General features: G+C 36.9%; 1 protein-coding gene across 2 annotated transcripts in view; it reads left to right on the top strand.

Annotated features, from left to right (window-relative positions):
* Window positions 1-19,781, top strand: part of Knl1 (kinetochore scaffold 1) — a 71,832-nt gene that overhangs the window by 21,341 nt on the left and 30,710 nt on the right. For both annotated transcript variants that reach the window (XM_076929496.1, XM_076929497.1), the window contains 7 exons: window positions 463-496; window positions 1,438-1,475; window positions 2,717-2,769; window positions 4,699-9,144; window positions 14,629-14,767; window positions 15,207-15,274; window positions 17,521-17,619. In XM_076929496.1, coding sequence (XP_076785611.1) covers window positions 463-496; window positions 1,438-1,475; window positions 2,717-2,769; window positions 4,699-9,144; window positions 14,629-14,767; window positions 15,207-15,274; window positions 17,521-17,619 — 4,877 coding nt within the window. The remainder of the gene's footprint in view (window positions 1-462; window positions 497-1,437; window positions 1,476-2,716; window positions 2,770-4,698; window positions 9,145-14,628; window positions 14,768-15,206; window positions 15,275-17,520; window positions 17,620-19,781) is intronic.

Consider the following 19,781-nt stretch of genomic DNA (forward strand, 5'->3'; position numbering starts at 1 on the left):
CAGTAAGTTTAAGGTTAAGTGAAAGATACTGTCTCAAAAATAAAGTGGAGAGTGATAGAGGACAATGTACAACATTGACCTCTGGCTTATATATACGTACCCACACTGGTGCATGTGTATGTATACACACCCACATAAATATATACATATAACAGACACAAAGTATATGCTTAGCTGGATGTGGGGACTCACATCTGTAATACCCACATTCCCAGGGCTGAGGAAGAAGGATAGCAAGTTCAACACCAGCTTGGGCTATATAACAAGTTCTAGACCCTTTTGTACTTGAAATTATCTCAGGAGAAAAAAAAGGGGGGTCATAAGACCCCCACTAAACAACAACAAGTAGGGGGGAAATAAATGAATTATTCTTTTAGTTATGAGGACAAAAAGGTTAAATAATAGCTTATTTTTAAACTTTTGTTGTTAACAACCTTATTTATGTTTTTACTTTATTTTTAGAGACAGAAGCCAGAAAAAATGTGCTGACTCTACAGTAAGTGACATGTACTAACTATATTTAAATAGTTGTTTAGATTTTATTTTAGCATTCCTTCTGTCAAATAATTAACATTAAAACACAAATGGTAGAATTTTATATATGTATCATTATATCTGAAAAATAAGGCTACAGTATAGTCTTAGTAGTGATGACAAACTCCATTTTCATATAGAGATTCTTAAATTTATCACCTAGTATACATTTCATTTGTTGAAATTTATTTCACCAATCAACTTGTGAATGTTTTAAATGATGTCTATGTAAGATTCACTGAAGCTTATTGTAATAGCAAGCAATACAAAAGATCCTAAAGATGGCATAAAGATCCTTTATCGTGGCATAAAGAAACTTATTAAATAAATCATACATTTTTCATGTAAAGCGAGAATGACATGTGCATGTATGTTTATATTTCTGTGTACTATATTTACTACACATGTGTAACATGTTTATAAATACATATCTGTTAACTAATACATTCATGAAACATCTCTGAAAAGAATTTTGATTTTTTTTTAAATTTTGATTTATTTTGTGTTTTTGTTTCTTTGTTTTATGTATATGAGAGTTTTGCCAGCATGTATGTGTACGCAGTGCTTGCAGAAGCCAGAAGAGGGCATTAGAATTCTGGTTTTGAAATAGAGAACAACAAAAAGTGAAACATAAACAATTTTTTTTCTCCTTTAGATGATCCATTTCCCATGGTTATTTTTAGTGTTCTTACAGAAGTGATCTATAGAAGTATATGCTGGCCTTTAGCTTTTATGAAAACCAAATAAATTAGATTACTTAATAGTATATAGACAGCTTTTTACTGAATGCTAGAATTAAAAGCTGCATCTACAATGCCTATCTGTCTTCCTAAGTCTTCCAACTATTGTGACTCTTCATAATTATTTGGAATATAATATATGAAAATTCCTTTTTTTTTTTAGGGATAAGAATTTAGATGATAATTATTGTGCAATTACTGGTGAGTATGACCAAAATATGTGTCTTCTTTATATACTTTTTGCTTCATCTAGATTGTTTAATTCAGGCAAAACACTCATACACAAAAATAAATAACGCTTTAAAAAATTAGCGCACGCCTTTAATCCCAGCACTTGGGAGGCAGAGGCAGGCGGATTTCTGAGTTCGAGACCAGCCTGGTCTACAGAGTGAGTTCCAGGATAGCCAGGACTACACAGAGAAACCCTGTCTCGAAAAAAAAAAAAATTAACACACAAACATGTGGTATACACTTGTAATCCTGTCACCCTAGAGGTGAATGCAAGAGGATCAGAACTTTAAGGTCATCCTTGGCTACATAGCAAGTTTAAGTCTAACCTGGGATACATGAAAATATAAAAAATAGTGCCAGGTGTGATGGCACACACCTTTAAGTCTAGCACTTGAAAGGCAGAAGTAGTTGGATCTCTATGAGTTCAAGGTCAGTCTGATCTATATCGTGAGTTCCATCCTGGTCAACCAAGGATTCAAAGACATTGCTCAAAAAAATAAGCAGATAAAATAAAATTGCTAACACAGGTAAAATATTTTTTTCCAAAACAGATGTATTAATTTCTATTTTCTATCATTAGAAAAGGCTCTTTGGGACTATAGTATAACTCAGTAATAGAATGCTTACTTGCCGTTTCTTGGGTTTGATCTCCAGCATTGGAGAAGGAGGAAAATATGAGTTCAAAATCTTATTTATTTATTTATTCTTTGGTTTTCTGAGACAGGATTTCTCTTTGTATCCCTTCTGTTAAGCACCATGACCAGAAACAACTTGGCAAGGAAAGGGTTTATTTTTGTTTGTAGTTGTAGTTCATTATGATGGAAAGCCAGGACAGGAACTCAAGACAGGAACAACATGGAGGCAGAAAGTGAAGCAGAGACCAAGGAAGAACACTGCTTACTGGTTTGCTCAACATGGCTTGCCCATCTTTCTTTCTTATACAGTGCAGGTCCACCTGGTCAGGAATGCTACAACCCACAGTAAGCAGGGCCTTTTCATATTGGTCAGTAATCTAGGAAAGGCCCTACATACAGACTTGCATATTCTCAACTGAGCTTCCCCTTTCCAGATAACTCTAGCTTGTGTCAAGTTGACAACCAAGCAACCAGGACACTGGCAAATACTTGTAACTGATGACAGTCCTAAAAAAGAAAAAAAGACTCCTGACATAATGTTTTTCTTACTATAATCTTTTTCTTATTGTTCTATAGGTATGAACACTTTGCTTTGTGCTCCAATTCAGACTCAGATGCAACAAAAGGAGGTATGAAATCATGCAAGTATCTTCAAAATTTAATCTCTCACAGTTAAAATAGCAAAATGTTATTGTAATGATATAATTTTGTGGTGAATTATCATAACCTATTAAAACTTTCTATATTTTCAATTACTTGAGGAAAATTAAGTCATTGCTAATTTAAATAATACCAAGACCTTTCAAACTTTAATGAGCACATGAAATATCTCAGAATTTTATTAAAATATAGAGGATTTTTTTTGATTGAAGATATAGTTCAGTGGTAGTTTGTCTAGCATATGCAAGGGTCTATATTCAATACCCACCATCACACACATGAAAAATATGTGTTATTTGTAGGTAGACAGACAAATATGTGTCCAGTTGAAAAGGATAAACTCTTCAGAGATTATATATTTTTAAATATTTATTTTGTTACAAGATGTATGAGTGTTCTACTTCATGTATGTATATATGTGTGCACCAGTGCCCAGAGAAGATACCAGATCCCCTGGAACTAGAGTTAGAGACAGTTGCTAGTTGCTATGTAGGTGCTGGAAACTGAACCTTGGTTCTCTGAAAGAGTAGAGAATGCTCTTAACTGCTGAGGCATTTTTTTAGCCCAAGAATCTATATTTGTAACCTTCTCTTGAATGACACTGACATGCAGGTGCACAGACTGTACTTTGAATAACAAGGATTTAGAGACTATGTCTTTGACAACAAGACCCCTGAATTAGAGAGTATAATATGAATTAGCCATCATGTACCTATCCTTTTCTAAGATTTTACTTAGGGTTGGAATGACTAGTCAATACAGATGCCTTTTTAAGACTTTTTATTTAGGGTTAAAGTGATTGTTCAATATAGAATTTTCATTATGGTTGCATTTCATGCATTCAGTGCTTTTTTTTTTTTTTTTTTTTTTTTAGTGTAGAAGACATGTAATTAACTTTGAATTTTAATTTTTTGTAAACTAAAAGTAATTTATTTATAGATTTCAGCTTAAAAAAAAAAATGTTTGAGACAGGTCTCCAGCCCAGTCTGACCTCAAACTTACTACTATGTAACTAAGGATAAATTTGAACTTTTTTTTTGTTGTTTGAGACAAGGTCTCATTGTGTTGTGTAGCCTTGGCTATCTTGGAGATCACTGTATAAACTTGGTTGGCCTCAGAATTACAGAAATCCTCTACCTCAGCCTCCTAGAGTGCTGAGATGAAAGGCATGCACCACTATGCCCAGCTCCCTTGAACTGCTTGCCTCCTGCCTCCATTATAGGTGTGAATTAACATATCTGCTCTGTGTTGTGCTGGGGATTGATCATAGGACTTTATAATAACATGATAAGCACGCATTCTACCAAATGAACTACATCCCTAGCCCTAGGGGGGAAAAATGTAATAACAAGTTACATATAACATACTATACCAAGTAAAGCAATATAGCTTGAAACCATTACTAGTTGTACGTGTTTGGGGCTGGAGAGATGGCTCAGCACAGTCCGCTCTTCCAGAGATCAATCTCCAGCAACCACATGGTGGTTCACAATCATCTATAATGGGATCTGATGCCTTCTTCTGACATGCAGGTGTACATGCAGATAGAGCATTCATATTCATAAAATAAACATCTTTAAAAATATATAGTACATGTTATAAAATACTTTTTTCAAAATTTCTATTTTGGAGCTGGATAATTGGCTTACTTGCTAAGTGTTCTGGATGGTCTTCCAGAGGAACTGGGTTATTTCCTAGCACCTAAATGGCAGCTCATAACCATATGTAACTCCAGTTCCAGGGAATCTAACACCTTCTTCTGGCCTCCACAGGCACCAGGCAAGCAAGTGGTTCATAGGCACACATGCAGGTAGAACACCCATATACATAAAATAATAAAATAACAAATTACAAAAAAAATTGTATTTGGTCTAATTTTTCTTTTTTTTTCATTATAGTTTTCAATTATAGATTGCAACCATGAAAGGAAACATGCAAATGACCAGACAGTCATCTTTTCAGATGAAAACCAGATGGATCTGACAGCAAGTCACACTGTGATGATTACCAAAGGTCTTTTAGATTGTACCAAAAATGAAAATTCTACAAAAATAGATACCACATCCTTTCTGGAGAATTTAAAACATCATGCTGGGAATTCAAGAATTAAAAAGGATTTAGCATGTCCCACAATTTCCATAAGTCAAAATATTTTCTCAGAAAAGATAAATTCTGACAACTTCATAAAAAGATTAAAAACAGGAAAATATAATACTTTTTCTTCTACAGAGCTTGATAAGGAAAATGCTGAGATACTTGTTTATTCCAAAGACTCAAACAGTGCCTCTTCAACACATCAAATGCATGCATCTCTTAGTATAGATGAAAATAGTAGTAATAGGACTAGACTCTTTAGAGAACAAGATGATGGGATGAATCTGACCCAGTGTCATACAGCCTGTATTCAGACTTGGATTCCTCCATCCAGGGAGGCTAACTTAGGAGAATTAAAAGGTGATAATACAGTTTATGACAATGAGTGTATGGAGTTGACAACTAACTATACAGCACAGGTTTTGTCATCAGAAAATAATTTATCTGACAGAGAAACTCAAACTCAAAATGGTATGAGTGTTACAACAGGTGATGGAGCTATGGCTCAAGAGAAGAAAACAGCCCTGAAGGATAAACTAAACACTGCTTTCCAAGGCTCTGTCCCAAACCCTGAAAATAAAATTCATATTACCAAATGTCATCCTATAGAGTCAGGAACTCATACAGTCACACAGATTTCTAATCAAAGTGCCAGCCCATTGCCTGTAACCTCAGAATCTATATGTTCTAGTCCAGCTACTCAAGGGTATAAGACAATTTTTTATTCCAGTAGCAATGATGCAATGGAACTGACTAAGTGTCTATCAAGTATGCAAGAGGAAAAAAAATTGTTGAAGGCTGATGATAAGTACTCTAAAGTATGTACCAATCCAGATGTTGGCCTACTCAGAGAGAAAACTATTTATTCAGAAGAGGATAGCATGGACATTACCAAAAGTCACACAGTTGTAATAGATAATAAGATATTTAAACATGATCAAGAAAACATTAAAAAAGAAACAACAGCTATACCAATATTTGAAAAAGAAATGATGCTCCAAAATCTTATAACTATGTCAAAAGATGAGAAAATGAATGTAAATTATATTACAGTTCCTCAAGTATCTAAGGAAAGATTACAACAGAGTCTGACAAATACTTCATCTGTTTCATTGGCTGACAAAAAGGTGGAATTCTTAGCAGGTGAAGATATGGATTTGACTAAAAGTCACACAACTAAGCTAAGTCAAGTTATTCCTACAACTTTTGACTTAGCATCAAAGAATGTCACCAAATCTTATTCTCACAGCAAAAGCCCTTCAGATGAGTGGGAAAGCCTACATAAACAAGTCGTGCTAGGCCAGCATTCTAAACCTCCTTTACCACAGAGGAAAGATTTAGATGATCCTGACTGTTCTCATCAGAAGATACTGTATTCAGAAGAGGAACAAACTATGGATCTAACCAAGAGCCACACTATCATAATTGGGTTTGGTCCTTCTGAGGTACAAGAACATAGTAAAATTAATTTAGAACACAGGAACAACCAACTTACAGCAGAAAGCAGACAAATAGCTGTGAACATTTCTGGAGGAAACTCTAGAGTAGTAACAACTAATGATACGGACATGTTAAAGGACAGAAGTATACATAAGCCAGAATTGCTGAAGGAAAAGCAAAACGCCAAAATTTATGGAAGAAAAAGTATTGGTGGACTGAAAATTGATAAAACTATATTATTTTCAGAGGGTAATGAGGATGATATGGATATCACCAAGAGTTGCACAGTCAAAATAAACTATAGGTCCTTATTAGACAAACATGATTCTCATGTAGTATCTTTGGCAGGAACTTCTAAAACTATTTTGCATGCACATGGACAGGATGAAATGGAAATCAATAGAAATCATACAACTCCTTTAGAATGTAAAGTTATCTCTCCCAGTGATATAACTCCTGGTGATATGGGTAAGACTGTGATTTCTATAGATGAACATGAGGAACTAGAAATGACAAAGTCCCATACTGTTTTCATTGACTACCAAGCAGAGGCGAAAGGTGTACTTCCAGACAGACTTGACTTTCAATTATCCAAAAAGGAAAGCCTACAGCAGCCAAAAGTGATGTCTATTCCTGCTGAAGAAATTGTTTCCATTTCAAAAAATAGTGAAAGCAACCATGTACCAGCAAAAAGCAGCCAGCTAACAACATTAGAGGAAGGGTCTAATAGTGGGCCTGGAGAAGAAACTAATGATGCACAAAAGCCTGGCTTTCTGAATGAACCTCTGTCAGGCAAAACTCAGAGAAGAAAAAGCCTTATGCTCAAAAACAAGACTATTACATTTTCAGAGAATGATAAAAGTAATATTGATATTACTCAGAGTTCTGTGGTAGAAATAAATAATGAAACTAGGCTGAAAGACAGAAAGGGCTTCGGTTTTGTGCCACTGGCAGGAAATTCTAAACCAGTTTTGTCTGCATGTAGGCCAGAGGACATGGAGATCTCTAGAAGTCAAACCACTGCTTCAGAAAATAAAACTGTCCCACCAGATGAAATAACTATTATACCTATGGATAAAACTGTAATGTTTTTGGATAATCTCGGTGATCTGGATGTCACCAGGTCCCATACGGTTTTCATCGATTGTCAAGCCAAAGAGAAAGTACTTCATGAATATACTAACTTGGGAATACCAAAAACAAAAAACTTGAGTGGATCTAAATGTGATACCTGTAATCCAGAAATCACCAAAAAGCCAGTAGGTGAACACAAATACCATATGACAACTGTTATTCCTTCTAATACATTATTTAGTAATGATCAAAGTACAATGAAAATCAAGTTTCATAAAGCTGATATAGATGAGGAAGTCTTAGGAAAAGAAGTGGAGGCCAATACATTGAAACAAACTAAACTTGAAAGCAGTCCGTTAAATAGAACAGATGGAAAAACTGTGGATTTTTCAAGCAATTATACAGCTGATATTTGTAGGTCCAGTGATAAGTATTCTTCTTTACCAAATGTTATTACTTCTGATAATTTGGATGGTAATACTATGTCCTTGTGTGATAAAAATGAGAAAGCGTATAATTGCCAAGTGCCAAATGAGTTTGCTTATGCAGATATTTTACCAAGTAGATATCATGTGAATTCTGAAAAACTGTCTGTCTTTGCACCTTGTCCTTCAAAAGAAGTTACTCAAACTGAAAGTGCTATAGCATTGCTTAAAGATCAAGATCTGAGAGAAGAGCCTCTAGGGGAGATGGCTAAATTTAACTCAAAGCATGCATCTCTTAAACTTGCAAAGGATCAAATGGAGGCCTTTGTTGATGTTAGTGTTGCTTCCCAGCCTCATCTCTCAGCCCAACAATTTCCATCAACTCAAAAAGGGCAGGATGCTGCCAATAGAGATAAAGAAATATTATCTAAAGCTGGGAAGAAGACTTTACCTTTTCTTGTAGGAAATGTCTCTTCACCCACATGTGAAAAAGAACTGAACAAAAGTATTCAAACAGATAAATGTAATACAAATGGACATAGCCATAGTAACTCAGCCCTGACATCACAAGTCATTCAAATACATGCCAATGCTGAAGAAGCATCAGACTCTATAGTTCCATCTACTGTTTCATGTTTTAGTAGTGCCAAACAAAGTATGAGTAATTTGAATAGAAAAACGGAGGAGGTTTTAGACTTTCAGACTGTTCCTTTATTACCTTCTGCAGAACAGTTACTTGAAGGAAGTCAGGCACATAGTATGAGTATAGTACAAGCTACAGAAATGTATAGCCTAGGTTCCAGTAACGATAGAGAGGGAGAAAGTAAAACTTTACATAATGAGGCTGAAACTACATCTGTACCCCTAAAAGCAGTTGTTAAAGACAAAACAAGAAGATGTTCATTGGGAATATTTTTACCCAAATTACCAAACAAGAGAAGTTGTAGTATCACTGGTGTTGATGACCCAGATCAGATTCTAGCAGATGCAACTGATGTAACTCACCTAGAGACTCAGCCAGTCTGTAGTAAAGATCCAGGCATTGGATCTGTTGCAGCCAAATTGAACTTGAGTCCATCTCAGTATATAAATGAAGAAAATCTCCCTATATATTCTGGTGAGATACTTTCATCAGATTCTGTTAGCCTGGACATTGAGGAAAGTGCTGCGATTGACACATATCATAAAGAGATTTTACCATCTGAAAACAAAATAGAAACCCGCAGGGCCCGAAAAAGAACCTGGGCTCAAGAAAATGATGTTACAAATGAGAAAAAAATCAGAACACATGATAGTGCACAAGATGAAGAGGTAAGCTGTCTTGAAAATGTTCTTGAATTTTACGTTTCTGAGCAATAGAAACTATTTCTACTTACTATAAGTTAGTGAAACATTCCTGTGTAGAATTATTAGAAGTCAGATGGTAAAGAATTTAACATTATGACATGGTGGCCTATATCTGTAATCCCAGCACTCTGAAGGTTAAGTCAAGAGGACTGCTGTGACTTTGAGGCTTGCCGAGGCTATATAACAAGACTTTATCTCAAACAATAATTTGTAGTGGCAAATTACCACAAAAATGGAATTAAAATTGTATAAATATGCCGGGCAGTGGTGGCGCACGCCTTTAATCCCAGCACTTGGGAGGCAGAGGCAGGTGGATTTCTGGGTTCGAGGCCAGCCTGGTCTACAGAGTGAGTTCTAGGACAGCTAGGGCTATACAGAGAAACCCTGTCTCGAAAAACAAAACAACAACAAAAAAAAATTGTGTAAATACCAAATATTGTAATTGTGTCTTGACTTTTTGAGATAGCATCTTACTTTATTGTCCTGAATAGCCTCAAGCTTGTAGACCTCTTGCCTCTAACTCCCAAGTGCTGAAATTACAAATGTATTCTATAATGTTAGATCAAACTTGTATAATTCTAAATATCCAGTCACTTTTTGCTGGCGATTTGTCAGTATTGGTTTGTGTATATGAATCTCTTGGGAGGCTTATATGTAGTTTGAAAAGTGTGTGTGTGTGTGTGTGTGTGTGTGTGTGTGAAAGAGAAAAAGAGAGAGGGGCGGGAGGGCACAGCACTTATATGGAGGTCAGAGGACAACTCTGTGGAGTTGATTCTCTCCTACTTTGATATGGATTCTAGGGATAAAGTTGAAGTTGTCAGAGTCAAGTAAAGTGCTTCACTTATTAAGTCATTGCACTAACACATTTGTTTCTTAAGATAATGTCTAACTATAATCGACACTGACTTCATCCTCTGAAGTGCTGGGATTATAGGCATGTGCTATCATGTCTACCTTGAAAAGAGTCTTCTGTGTTATAAATATTTGAGGTATAAAAATGTTCTACTATTCAAAAATAAGAAAGAAAAGCTTGACAAGGTTTTCTTGGTATATCAAGAAATGTCAAAGGGCCCGTTTCTCTAGTAACTGGAAGAATGCCTAAGCCAAGCTTAATACTTGAAAATGAACCAAGATTTATTTATCTATTTATCTGTTTGTTTGTTTGTTTATTTGTTTTGGGGCTTTCAAGACAGGTTTTCTCACTGTAGCCCTTTGGTGTCCTAGAACTCTCTCTGTAGACCAGGCTGCCTTGAAAGCATAGGCATCCGCCTGCTTCTGCCTCCCAAGTGCTGGGATTAAAGACATGCACTACCACCAATGGTGATTTTGTTTTTTATCTATTGAAACACTTTAAATTGTTTATTTACTTATTTATTTAATTGTATGAGTACTCTGCTGCATGTACACCTCCATGTCAGAAGAGGGCATCAGATCCCCTTATAGATGGTCGTGAGCCACCATGTAGTACTGGGAATTGAACTCAGACCCCCTCTGTAAGACCAGCTAGTACTCTTAACCACTGAACCATCTCACCAGCCCCGAAAGACCTTTTTCTTTCTTTCTTTCTCTCTCTCTCTCTCTCTCTTTCTTTCTTTCTTTCTTTCTTTCTTTCTTTCTCTCTCTCTCTCTCTCTCTTTCTTTCTTTTTTTTTCAAAAAAAGGAAAACCTTCATTTGGCTACTGTGGAAAGAACAAAACTTCTCATTCAAATCCAGTTTTATGTGTGGGAAAATGAAAACTAGAAACACCCTTAAGAATTGTAAACTCTTGTTAAGAACCACATAAAAGGGGTTAGAGAGGTGGCTTAGTGGTTAAGAACACTTTTATAGAGTATTCAAGTTCAATTTTCAGCACCCATATGAAGTGCTTCATAATTGCTTGTAACTCCAGGGGATCCAGCATCCGCTCCTGAACTCTTCAGATACCTGCATTTATATGAATATACCCCTACACAGGTATAAACACCTGTGTATTATTAAAAATTAAAATAAATCCTTAGATTAACAACTACATAAGTAGCCAGATATGACAGTACATGACTACTATTCCAGCACTCAGGAAACTCAAGTAGGAGGATCACAAGTTTAAAGTCAGCCTGGGTTATAGATTGAAATAAGACTTGGTACACACATACACACGCACACGCACACGCACTTGTGTGTGTGTGCGTGTGTGTGTGTGTGTGTGTGTGTATATGTATGTATGTATGTATGTATGTATGTACGTACGTAAGTACAGAGATGATTTCAGGGGCTGGAGAGATGGCTCACAGGTTAAGAACACTGACTGCTCTTCTAGAGGTCCTGATGTGCCTGAAGACAGCAACAGTTTACCCATATACATTACATAAACAAATTTTTTTTTTTACATAAACAAATCTTAAAAAAAAAAAAAAAAAAAGATGATTTCAGTAGCTCTGTGTTGCTGAAGTTTACTCTGAGGTGAGGTGATGAGAAAATAGCCGCTGGGCGTTGGTGTCGCATGCCTTTAATCCCAGCACTTGGGAGGCAGAGGCAGGCGGATTTCTGAGTTCGAGGCCAGCCTGGTCTACAGAGTGAGTATCAGGACAGCCAGGACTACATAGAGAAACCCTGTCTCAGAAAAAAAAAAAAAAAAAAAAAAAAAAAAAAAAAAAGAGAAAATAGCCAAAGCTTTGAGAAAGTAGTAATAGTAATGTAACACTTAAATCTGACTAGATTTTATGAAAATTAGTATTTTGTTCAACAAATATTGTATATCTACTATACACTAGATCTGTGGTTCGTAATCTTCCTTAATGCTGTGACCCTATATTTATATATTTTGTGTATGAGTGTTTTGTCTGCATGTACATTTATACACCAAATGAGGTCATCAGATTCCATTGGACTACAGTTATAGATGGCTGGGAATTGAACTCAGGACTTCTGAATGAGCAACCAGTGCTCCTAAGCACTGAGCCATACCTCCAGCTCCCAACTTTGACTCTTTAATAGAGTAGTTCCTCATGTTGTGCTGACCCCCAACCATAGAATTATTTGCATTGCTACTTTATTTTTGTGTTTGTTTTTGTTTTTCGAGACAGGGTTTCTCTGTGTAGCCCTGGCTGTCCGGGAACTCACTCTGTAGACCAGGCTGGCGTCGAAAACAGAAATCCTCCTGCCTCTGCCTCCCAAGTGCTGGGATTAAAGGCGTGCGCCACCACTGCTCAGTGCATTGCTACTTTATAACTGTAGTTTTGCTATTGCTAGGAATCACAGTACAAATACCTGTATTTTCTGATGGTGTCAGGCAACCTCTGTGAAAGGGTCTGTTTTAAACCCCCAAAAGGATGTAGCTCAGTTTTTAAGACTGTTTTTTTTTTTTTAAAAAAAAAAAAAAAACTTTTTTAAAGGTTATTAATCTTTTAAAGCTTAGGTCTTAGTTGAGCAGTCTCCCAGCTAGTCTAAACCTACTAATCCTGGTTCTATGGCCTGCCATGTGGCTACATCTACCTCTCTGCTTCACTCTGGTCCGTCACTTCACCTCTGTGTCCCCTGGCTGAATCTCCCACCTGTGATTCTTCTCCCAGAGATCCTCTCTCTGCCTAGAAGATCCACCTTTCACTTCTTGCCCATATCTTAAGTATCATATCTTTATTAAAGCCAATTAGATATAATTGATCTTGATTACGTAGGCAGGTGAGGAAGGAACAAGTATTTACAAATTATGAGGCTGATGATGTGCCATAGAAATACCAATACTAAGATCTGGCTAATATTTAACTCTGTGAAAGTGCAGGATTAAGAATTGAATACACAGAGATATACCTTCAAACACTATACCCCAATAAAATGAAATGTTTTTGTTTTGAGGTAGGGTTCTCATTATGTAGCCACGGCTAGTCTGGAATTTGTTGTATAGACCAAGCTAGCCTTGAACTCAGTGAGTCAGAACTGTCTGTCTTCTGAGTGCTGGGATTAAAACACTGATACTTTCTGTGGTTAGCTCATAGGTTTAATCCCAGAACTTTTGGAAGGTAGAGGCAGGTGGATCTCTGAGCCTACAGAGCTAGTTCTAGGACAGCCGAGGCTACACATAGAAACCCTGTCTCAAAAAACCAAAATAAATGAAATTCTACTCTGCATTTCTTTAGTGTATAGTGAGAAATACATTTTTTCTATGGGTATATTTGCATGTTAATGTGTAAGCATGTGTGTATAGGCAAGAAGTCAATGTTAGCTGTCTCCCTTTATAATTCTCCACTTTATTGTGAAACCAGGTCCTTTACTAAACCTGGATAAATGAAATTCTACTCTGCATTTCTTTAGTGTATAGTGAGAAATACATTTTTTCTATGGGTATATTTGCATGTTAATGTGTAAGCATGTGTGTATAGGCAAGAAGTCAATGTCAGCTGTCTCCCTTTATAATTCTCCACTTTATTGTGAAACCAGGTCCTTTACTAAACCTGGAGCTTACCACCAATTCAGCTAGGCTGGCTGGCCACTGAGCTGATCTCCACCTCCCTTCCTTCTCTGCCCTCCACTTCTAGGATAACAGGTGCATGCCCCTGTGGACATTAGGGATCTAAGCTCAAATCCTCATTGAACCTTCTTTTTAGACTTTATTTCCTCTTCTGAGGTAGCTCCACTATTGGTGACTAGCAACTAAATAATTGCATAAGTTGACTTACAGTATTGTCCTATAACTGAGGTACAACTAAGAAAAAATTTGTTTATACTGTATAGAACATAAGCTATCATTAAAGGCATAAATTGCCTGATATTCTACTTCTTTTTTTCTTTCTTTCTTTCTTTTGTTTTTTTGAGACAAGGTTTTCTGTGTAACCCTGACTGTCATAAAACTTGCTTGCTTTGTAGACCAGGCTGGCCTCAAGCTCACAGAGATCCACCTGCCTCTCCTCCCAAGTGTTCCCAAGGGCATGTGCCACCACTACCCAGTGATATTCTACTTCTTTAATAAGTTATTGTATATGAATTATGTAGATAAGTTTTGTTAGAAATAGTATTTTTGGCTGGGTGGTTGTATAGTGTGCCTTTAATCCCAGCACTCAGGAGCCAAAGGCAGGTGGATCTCTGACTTCAAGGCCAGCGTGTTCTACATAGTTAGTTCTAGGACAGGTAAGGCTACATAAACTCTGTCTCAGAAAACAAGCAAAAAAGTTTTTGCTGCTGTTCAAAATTTAGTCATTGTACTTATCAATTTCATAACTTTATGCTGATGTTTTTAAATTACGTCCTGTGTACATGAGGACACTTTTGTGCATATATATGATGTGAAAGGAGGAATATGCCACAGCATGCATGTGAATGTTATGGGAACAAAATTGATGTCTCAGGTTTGTGGAGTCAGTTATTTTTTTTTTCCTTTTATATGTGTTCAGAAATGGAACTCAGTCCCAAGCTTACATAGCAAGTGTCTTAACTTTTAACTGGCCCTTATGCTGATGTTTCTTTGGTGATTTCAGATTTTTGATAATCATACTGAAGAGGATATCAATAAAAACGTCAGCAGTGTATTGCTGAAAAGCCTGAGCAGGACACCGTCTAGTTGCAGCAGCTCTCTGGATTCAGTCAAGTCTGAGGGAATTTCTCTGGATGTCAGCAGTAAGATATTTATGAGGGCAAAATTATAAGTTATTTGAATCCTTGATTAACAAGTATTTTTCAATTTAGGAAGTATTTGGATATTCTATAAATCCTTTCAGTGTTGTAGAATTGATAAGTAATATTTCACTTTTGATTTTCTAAGAAATTTTAATGACATGACAAGTGTATAATACAGAGAAATAGTTGATTTCCTCCAAAAGCATAACTTTACATTTTAGTATTTCTTCATTTGTTTTTGGTACAAGGTCTCACTACCTGTAGTTTTGGCAAGTACAAACTACTACTGGTGATGTAGACCAGGCTGGCCTTAAATTCACAGAGATCTGCTGGCTTCTTTATATCCACTGTTGGGACTAAAGGTGTGCATCACCATTTCAAGCCTTACAGTTTAGCTTTGACTTGCTTACCATTTACATAAATTTTGCTTTGTTTCTAGCACAGCGTAATAGCCAAGTGGAATCACAGTTTCTTGGTGACACTATCTGTGAAGAGAGTTTGAGGGAGGTATGTTAATGTATTTCTCATTTTAAATATTTTTACATGTATTATTTATTTTGCATGTATGTGTTTGAATGCATCTATACCATACTGCACATGTGACAGTCTGAGGACAACTTGTAGATATTGATCTCTCTTTCCATCATGTGGGTCTCAGGGATTGAACTCAGGTTGTCAGGCTTGGTGTTGAGTACCCTTGCCTGCTGAGCTATCCCAAGGGCTACTATTTCTCGCTGAGGTTTTATTTTGTTTGTTTCTTTGTTTGCATTGAAACAGCATGTATCTTTGTGGCCCTGGCTAGCTTGGAACTCACTATGTAGATTAGGCTGACCTCAAACTCCCTGAGATCTGTCTGCATCTGCCTCCGAAGTCCTGGGATTAAAGGCATGTTCACCACCACATTGACTTATGTCTTACTGGTTTTTTCTTCTGAGACAAGATTTCTCTATGTATCTCTGGCTGTCCTGGAACTCACTCTGTAGACCAGGTTCACCTGGAACTCAGAGATCAGCCTGCCTCTGCCTCTTGGAGTACTGACATTAAAGTCATGTACCACCCCAACTCAGCTTTATTTCTCACTGTTAATACATTATTTTTAAGTGTCTTTTGTTGACATTTATTTATTTATTTATTTATTTATTTTTATGTATGTGAGTACACTGTCACTCTCTTTAGACACCAGAAGAGGGCATTGGATCCCATTACAGATGGTTGTGAGTCACCATGTAATTGCTGGGAATTGAACTCAGGACCTCTGGAAGAGCAAGCCAGTGCTCTTTCTTAACTGCTGAGCCATCTCTCTAGCCCTGTTCATTGTTTCTTGAGACAAGATCTCAGGCATTGAGGCTAGCCTTAAACTCTCTATGTAGCCAATGCTGGCCTTGAACTTCTGATCTTCTTGCTTTCACTACTCAAGTATTAGAATTACAAATGTGTGCTACCACACTTGGCTTAGTTTTTTTGTTTGTTTTGTTTTTGAGGTTGCTCCCATATGTCACAGCTAGCCTCAAACTTACTGTGTATCAGAAAGTGACCTCAAACTTTTGATCCTCCTGCCTCTACCTCCAGAGTGTTAGGATTACATACATGGGCCACATGCCAAATTTTATGGGGTACTGGGAATCCAGCCCAGAGCTTCATGAATACTAGGCAAGTACTTTACCAACTGAGTTATATCTCTATCCTTAGATTTTTTTGTTTTTTGTTTTTTGTTTGTTTGTTTGTTTGTTTGTTTTTTTTGAGACAGGGTTTCTCTGTGTAGTCCTGGCTGTCCTGGAACTTACTCTGTAGACCAGGCTGGCCTCAAACTCAGAAATCCGCCTGCCTCTGCCTCCCAAGTGCTGGGATTAAAGGCGTGCGCCACCACCGCCCGGCTAACCTTAGATTTTTAAAAATACACGGTATTTCAAATATATAGAAGGCTTGTTTTCTTTTAGATTCAACATAAGTAGTTATATCAAGTATCATTTTAGTCTGTTCTCTCTTGTAATAACTGAATACCATAGACCAGGAGTTTATTTAGCCAGCTTGTGGTTCATTAAGCTTTAGTAACTTATAGCACTGCCACAAGCCCAGACGTGATGAGGCTGCTAGGCCGGAGGTACTATGCAGTGACTCAGCATCTCATGGCAATAGCTTACCGAGGTGAGCTCATTTTCCTCTTATAAAGCCATTAATGCAGTCCTGAGGGCCCTAATATTATGACTTCATTTAGTTATCTTCTTCCTACACATTCTATTGACATATGACCTTAGGAATTAATGTGAGTTTTGGAGAGATCAAGCACCTTGACCTTGATAAGTAGAAATTAACAACAATTGTTTTGCATTTTGAAAACTATTTTAAATGACCTTAAAATTTTGTTAGACTGGGTTTGGTGGTTGGCACCTTTCATTCCAGCACTGGAGAGACTAAGATTGTGTATTCCAGGCCATACTGGGCTGCATAGCAAATTTATCCCTACAAAGGGATAACTTTTGGGTTTTTTTAAAGATTTATTTTATTTTATGTATATGAGTGCTCTATCTGCATATACACCTGCATGCTAGAAGAATGCATCAGATCTCATTATAGATGGTTGAAAGCCACCATGTGGTTGCTGGGAATTGAACTCAGAACCTCTGAAAGAAGTTTGGCTATTTCCATAACATGGTAGATAAAGCTGTTTAGAAATGAATGATGTTGTTAAGAGTCAAAGTGAATTTACTTTGAGTGTTCACATAAAGTTCTTTCTTTTCTTTTCTTTTTTTTAGAAACTCAGGGATGGACAAATTACAATAAAGGAGTTCTTCATACTTCTTCAGGTCCACCTCTTAATACAGAAACCTAGGCAGAGCACTCTCCCAGCCAAAGTAAGTACAATTTCTTGGCAAAATATTCATCTCAGGTAAAATATATCATGCTTTGTTGATGTTGTCGTTGTTGTTAATTAAGTTAGGTTGCACCAAAGCAAGCATTTATTAAAAGATAAAATCATGATCTGGGGATGAAGCTCAGTTGGTAGAGGCCTGTCTACTATCATGAAGCCTTGAGTCTGCCAAGTCTAACAATCTGAGTTTGTATACCCTGGTGATGTTCCCTTTCCTCACACTGGTGTACTTGTAATACCAGTTGTAATCTCTCTAAAACATACCAGTGATGCCTTTGGAGGATAGATCTCAGATTAGTATCCAGCTTGCAGCTCTCCCAGTTTGATATCCATGAGGGTTTTTTCTACATCAGTGGTATAACTAACAATATCTTTAAGTCTTGATGCCAATAGAGCCAAGTGATGCTCAAGAGGAAAAGAGACTTGAAAAATCTTAGATATCAAAAGAAGTGGATTATATGTTGATCATGAGAAATGAGGTTCATAGCTGTGGGCATCTACCCCAAGATTTGGATGACTGTGAGTCTCTGTAGAGTAGAAGTGGGAAACATGTTTTTGGTGGGAGTGGAGATGTTGCTAGCCTTCATAGACAATGTAGCTTCCTTATATTTCTGTATGTTGTAGGAGCTCAGCTGGTTGCACTGGCAGAGGATGCTTTTATAGTCATCCCTGACCCTTGCAAGTTTATGGAGAGGTTCAAGCTAAAGTACTGTAATCCACAAAGTATAATTAGGTTGAAGAACTCCTTGGCCTAAAGTCCCCAAATATTGTTTATATATAAGTTGTACACGTCATCAAAATGAGTCATAATGGCTTGTACACATAATCTCTAATTCAAGATGCAACAAATTAATCCACCCACTTGAGTACAATAATAACTATCCAATATGTTTCACAGTGCATGAACCTTTATCCACTGGCACTTCTGCTATTGTACTAGATACATAATTGTATGCTTTACTTTTTTAAAATTTATTTTTCTTTATGTTTATTGATGTTTTATCTGCATGCATGATCTGTGGATCACATTTGTGCAATGCCTAAGGAGGACAGAAGAGGACATTAAATCCCCAAGGACTGCAGTTAACAGATAGTTGTAAGCTATCGTGCAGTGCTTGGAACCAAATCTGTGTCCTGTACAAGAGCAACAAGTGCTCTTAACTGAAAAACAAACAGAAAAAAGATCAGCTTTGTATTGAATGGAGATGCCATGAAATAGTTTCATAACTTTATTTTCTCTTTTTTTGTTCTTTTACAAAGAACCTTGATTTTATTTAGTATCAAACAGTGTTTAGAAAACACATTTGCATTTTACTATTGCCATTTTATTTTGAGTCAGTACATACAGTTTTGATTTTTGTGCATTTAAAAATATGTTTTAAGAACTGGAGGATTGCCGGGCGGTGGTGGTGCACGCCTTTAATCCCAGAACTTGGGAGGCAGAGGCAGGTGGATTTCTGAGTTCAAGGCCAGCCTGGTCTACAGAGTGAGTTCCAGGACAGCCAGGGCTTCACAGTGAAACCATTTCTCAAACAAACAAACAAATAAGAACATGATAATTGAGCCAGTGAGATGACATATTGGGTAAAGGTGCCTGACACTAAGCTGATTGCCTAACTTTGATTCTTTCCACATTCAACTTTGGCAGTATGCTGGATGTGGTGGCCTACATCTTTAATCCCACTTCTTGATAAATACATCCAGGAGGATCACAAGTTCACGATCATCCATGACTATATGTATATTTCAGGGGCTACCAAGTCTCTGTGAGACCTTGTCTGAAAATAAATAGCCGGAGGGGCCCATGGAGATGGTACAGTGGTTAAAAGCAGTCCCTGCTGTTGCAGATGATCTAGGTGTGAGTCCCAGCACACATGTGTCTGTTCACAACTGTATGACTCCATTCCTAGGGGATTTGCCAGCCTCTTCTGGCTACCTAGGGCACCAGGCATGAATGATGCACATACATACATGCAAACAAAAAATACATGCCCAGATCATGGGGACTGAATATAGTCCTCATGCTTACATATCTTCTAGCTACTTAATAGGTAAGTCCAAAGTTTAGAGTTTCAAAATAACATTATGTGCTGTGCTGCTTCTAACTAATAGATGAAGTGTTTTTTGGTATATTTTTTATAAGTA

This window comes from Arvicanthis niloticus, chromosome 2 (assembly GCF_011762505.2).
Source record: "Arvicanthis niloticus isolate mArvNil1 chromosome 2, mArvNil1.pat.X, whole genome shotgun sequence".
Classification (NCBI taxonomy): domain Eukaryota; kingdom Metazoa; phylum Chordata; class Mammalia; order Rodentia; family Muridae; genus Arvicanthis; species Arvicanthis niloticus.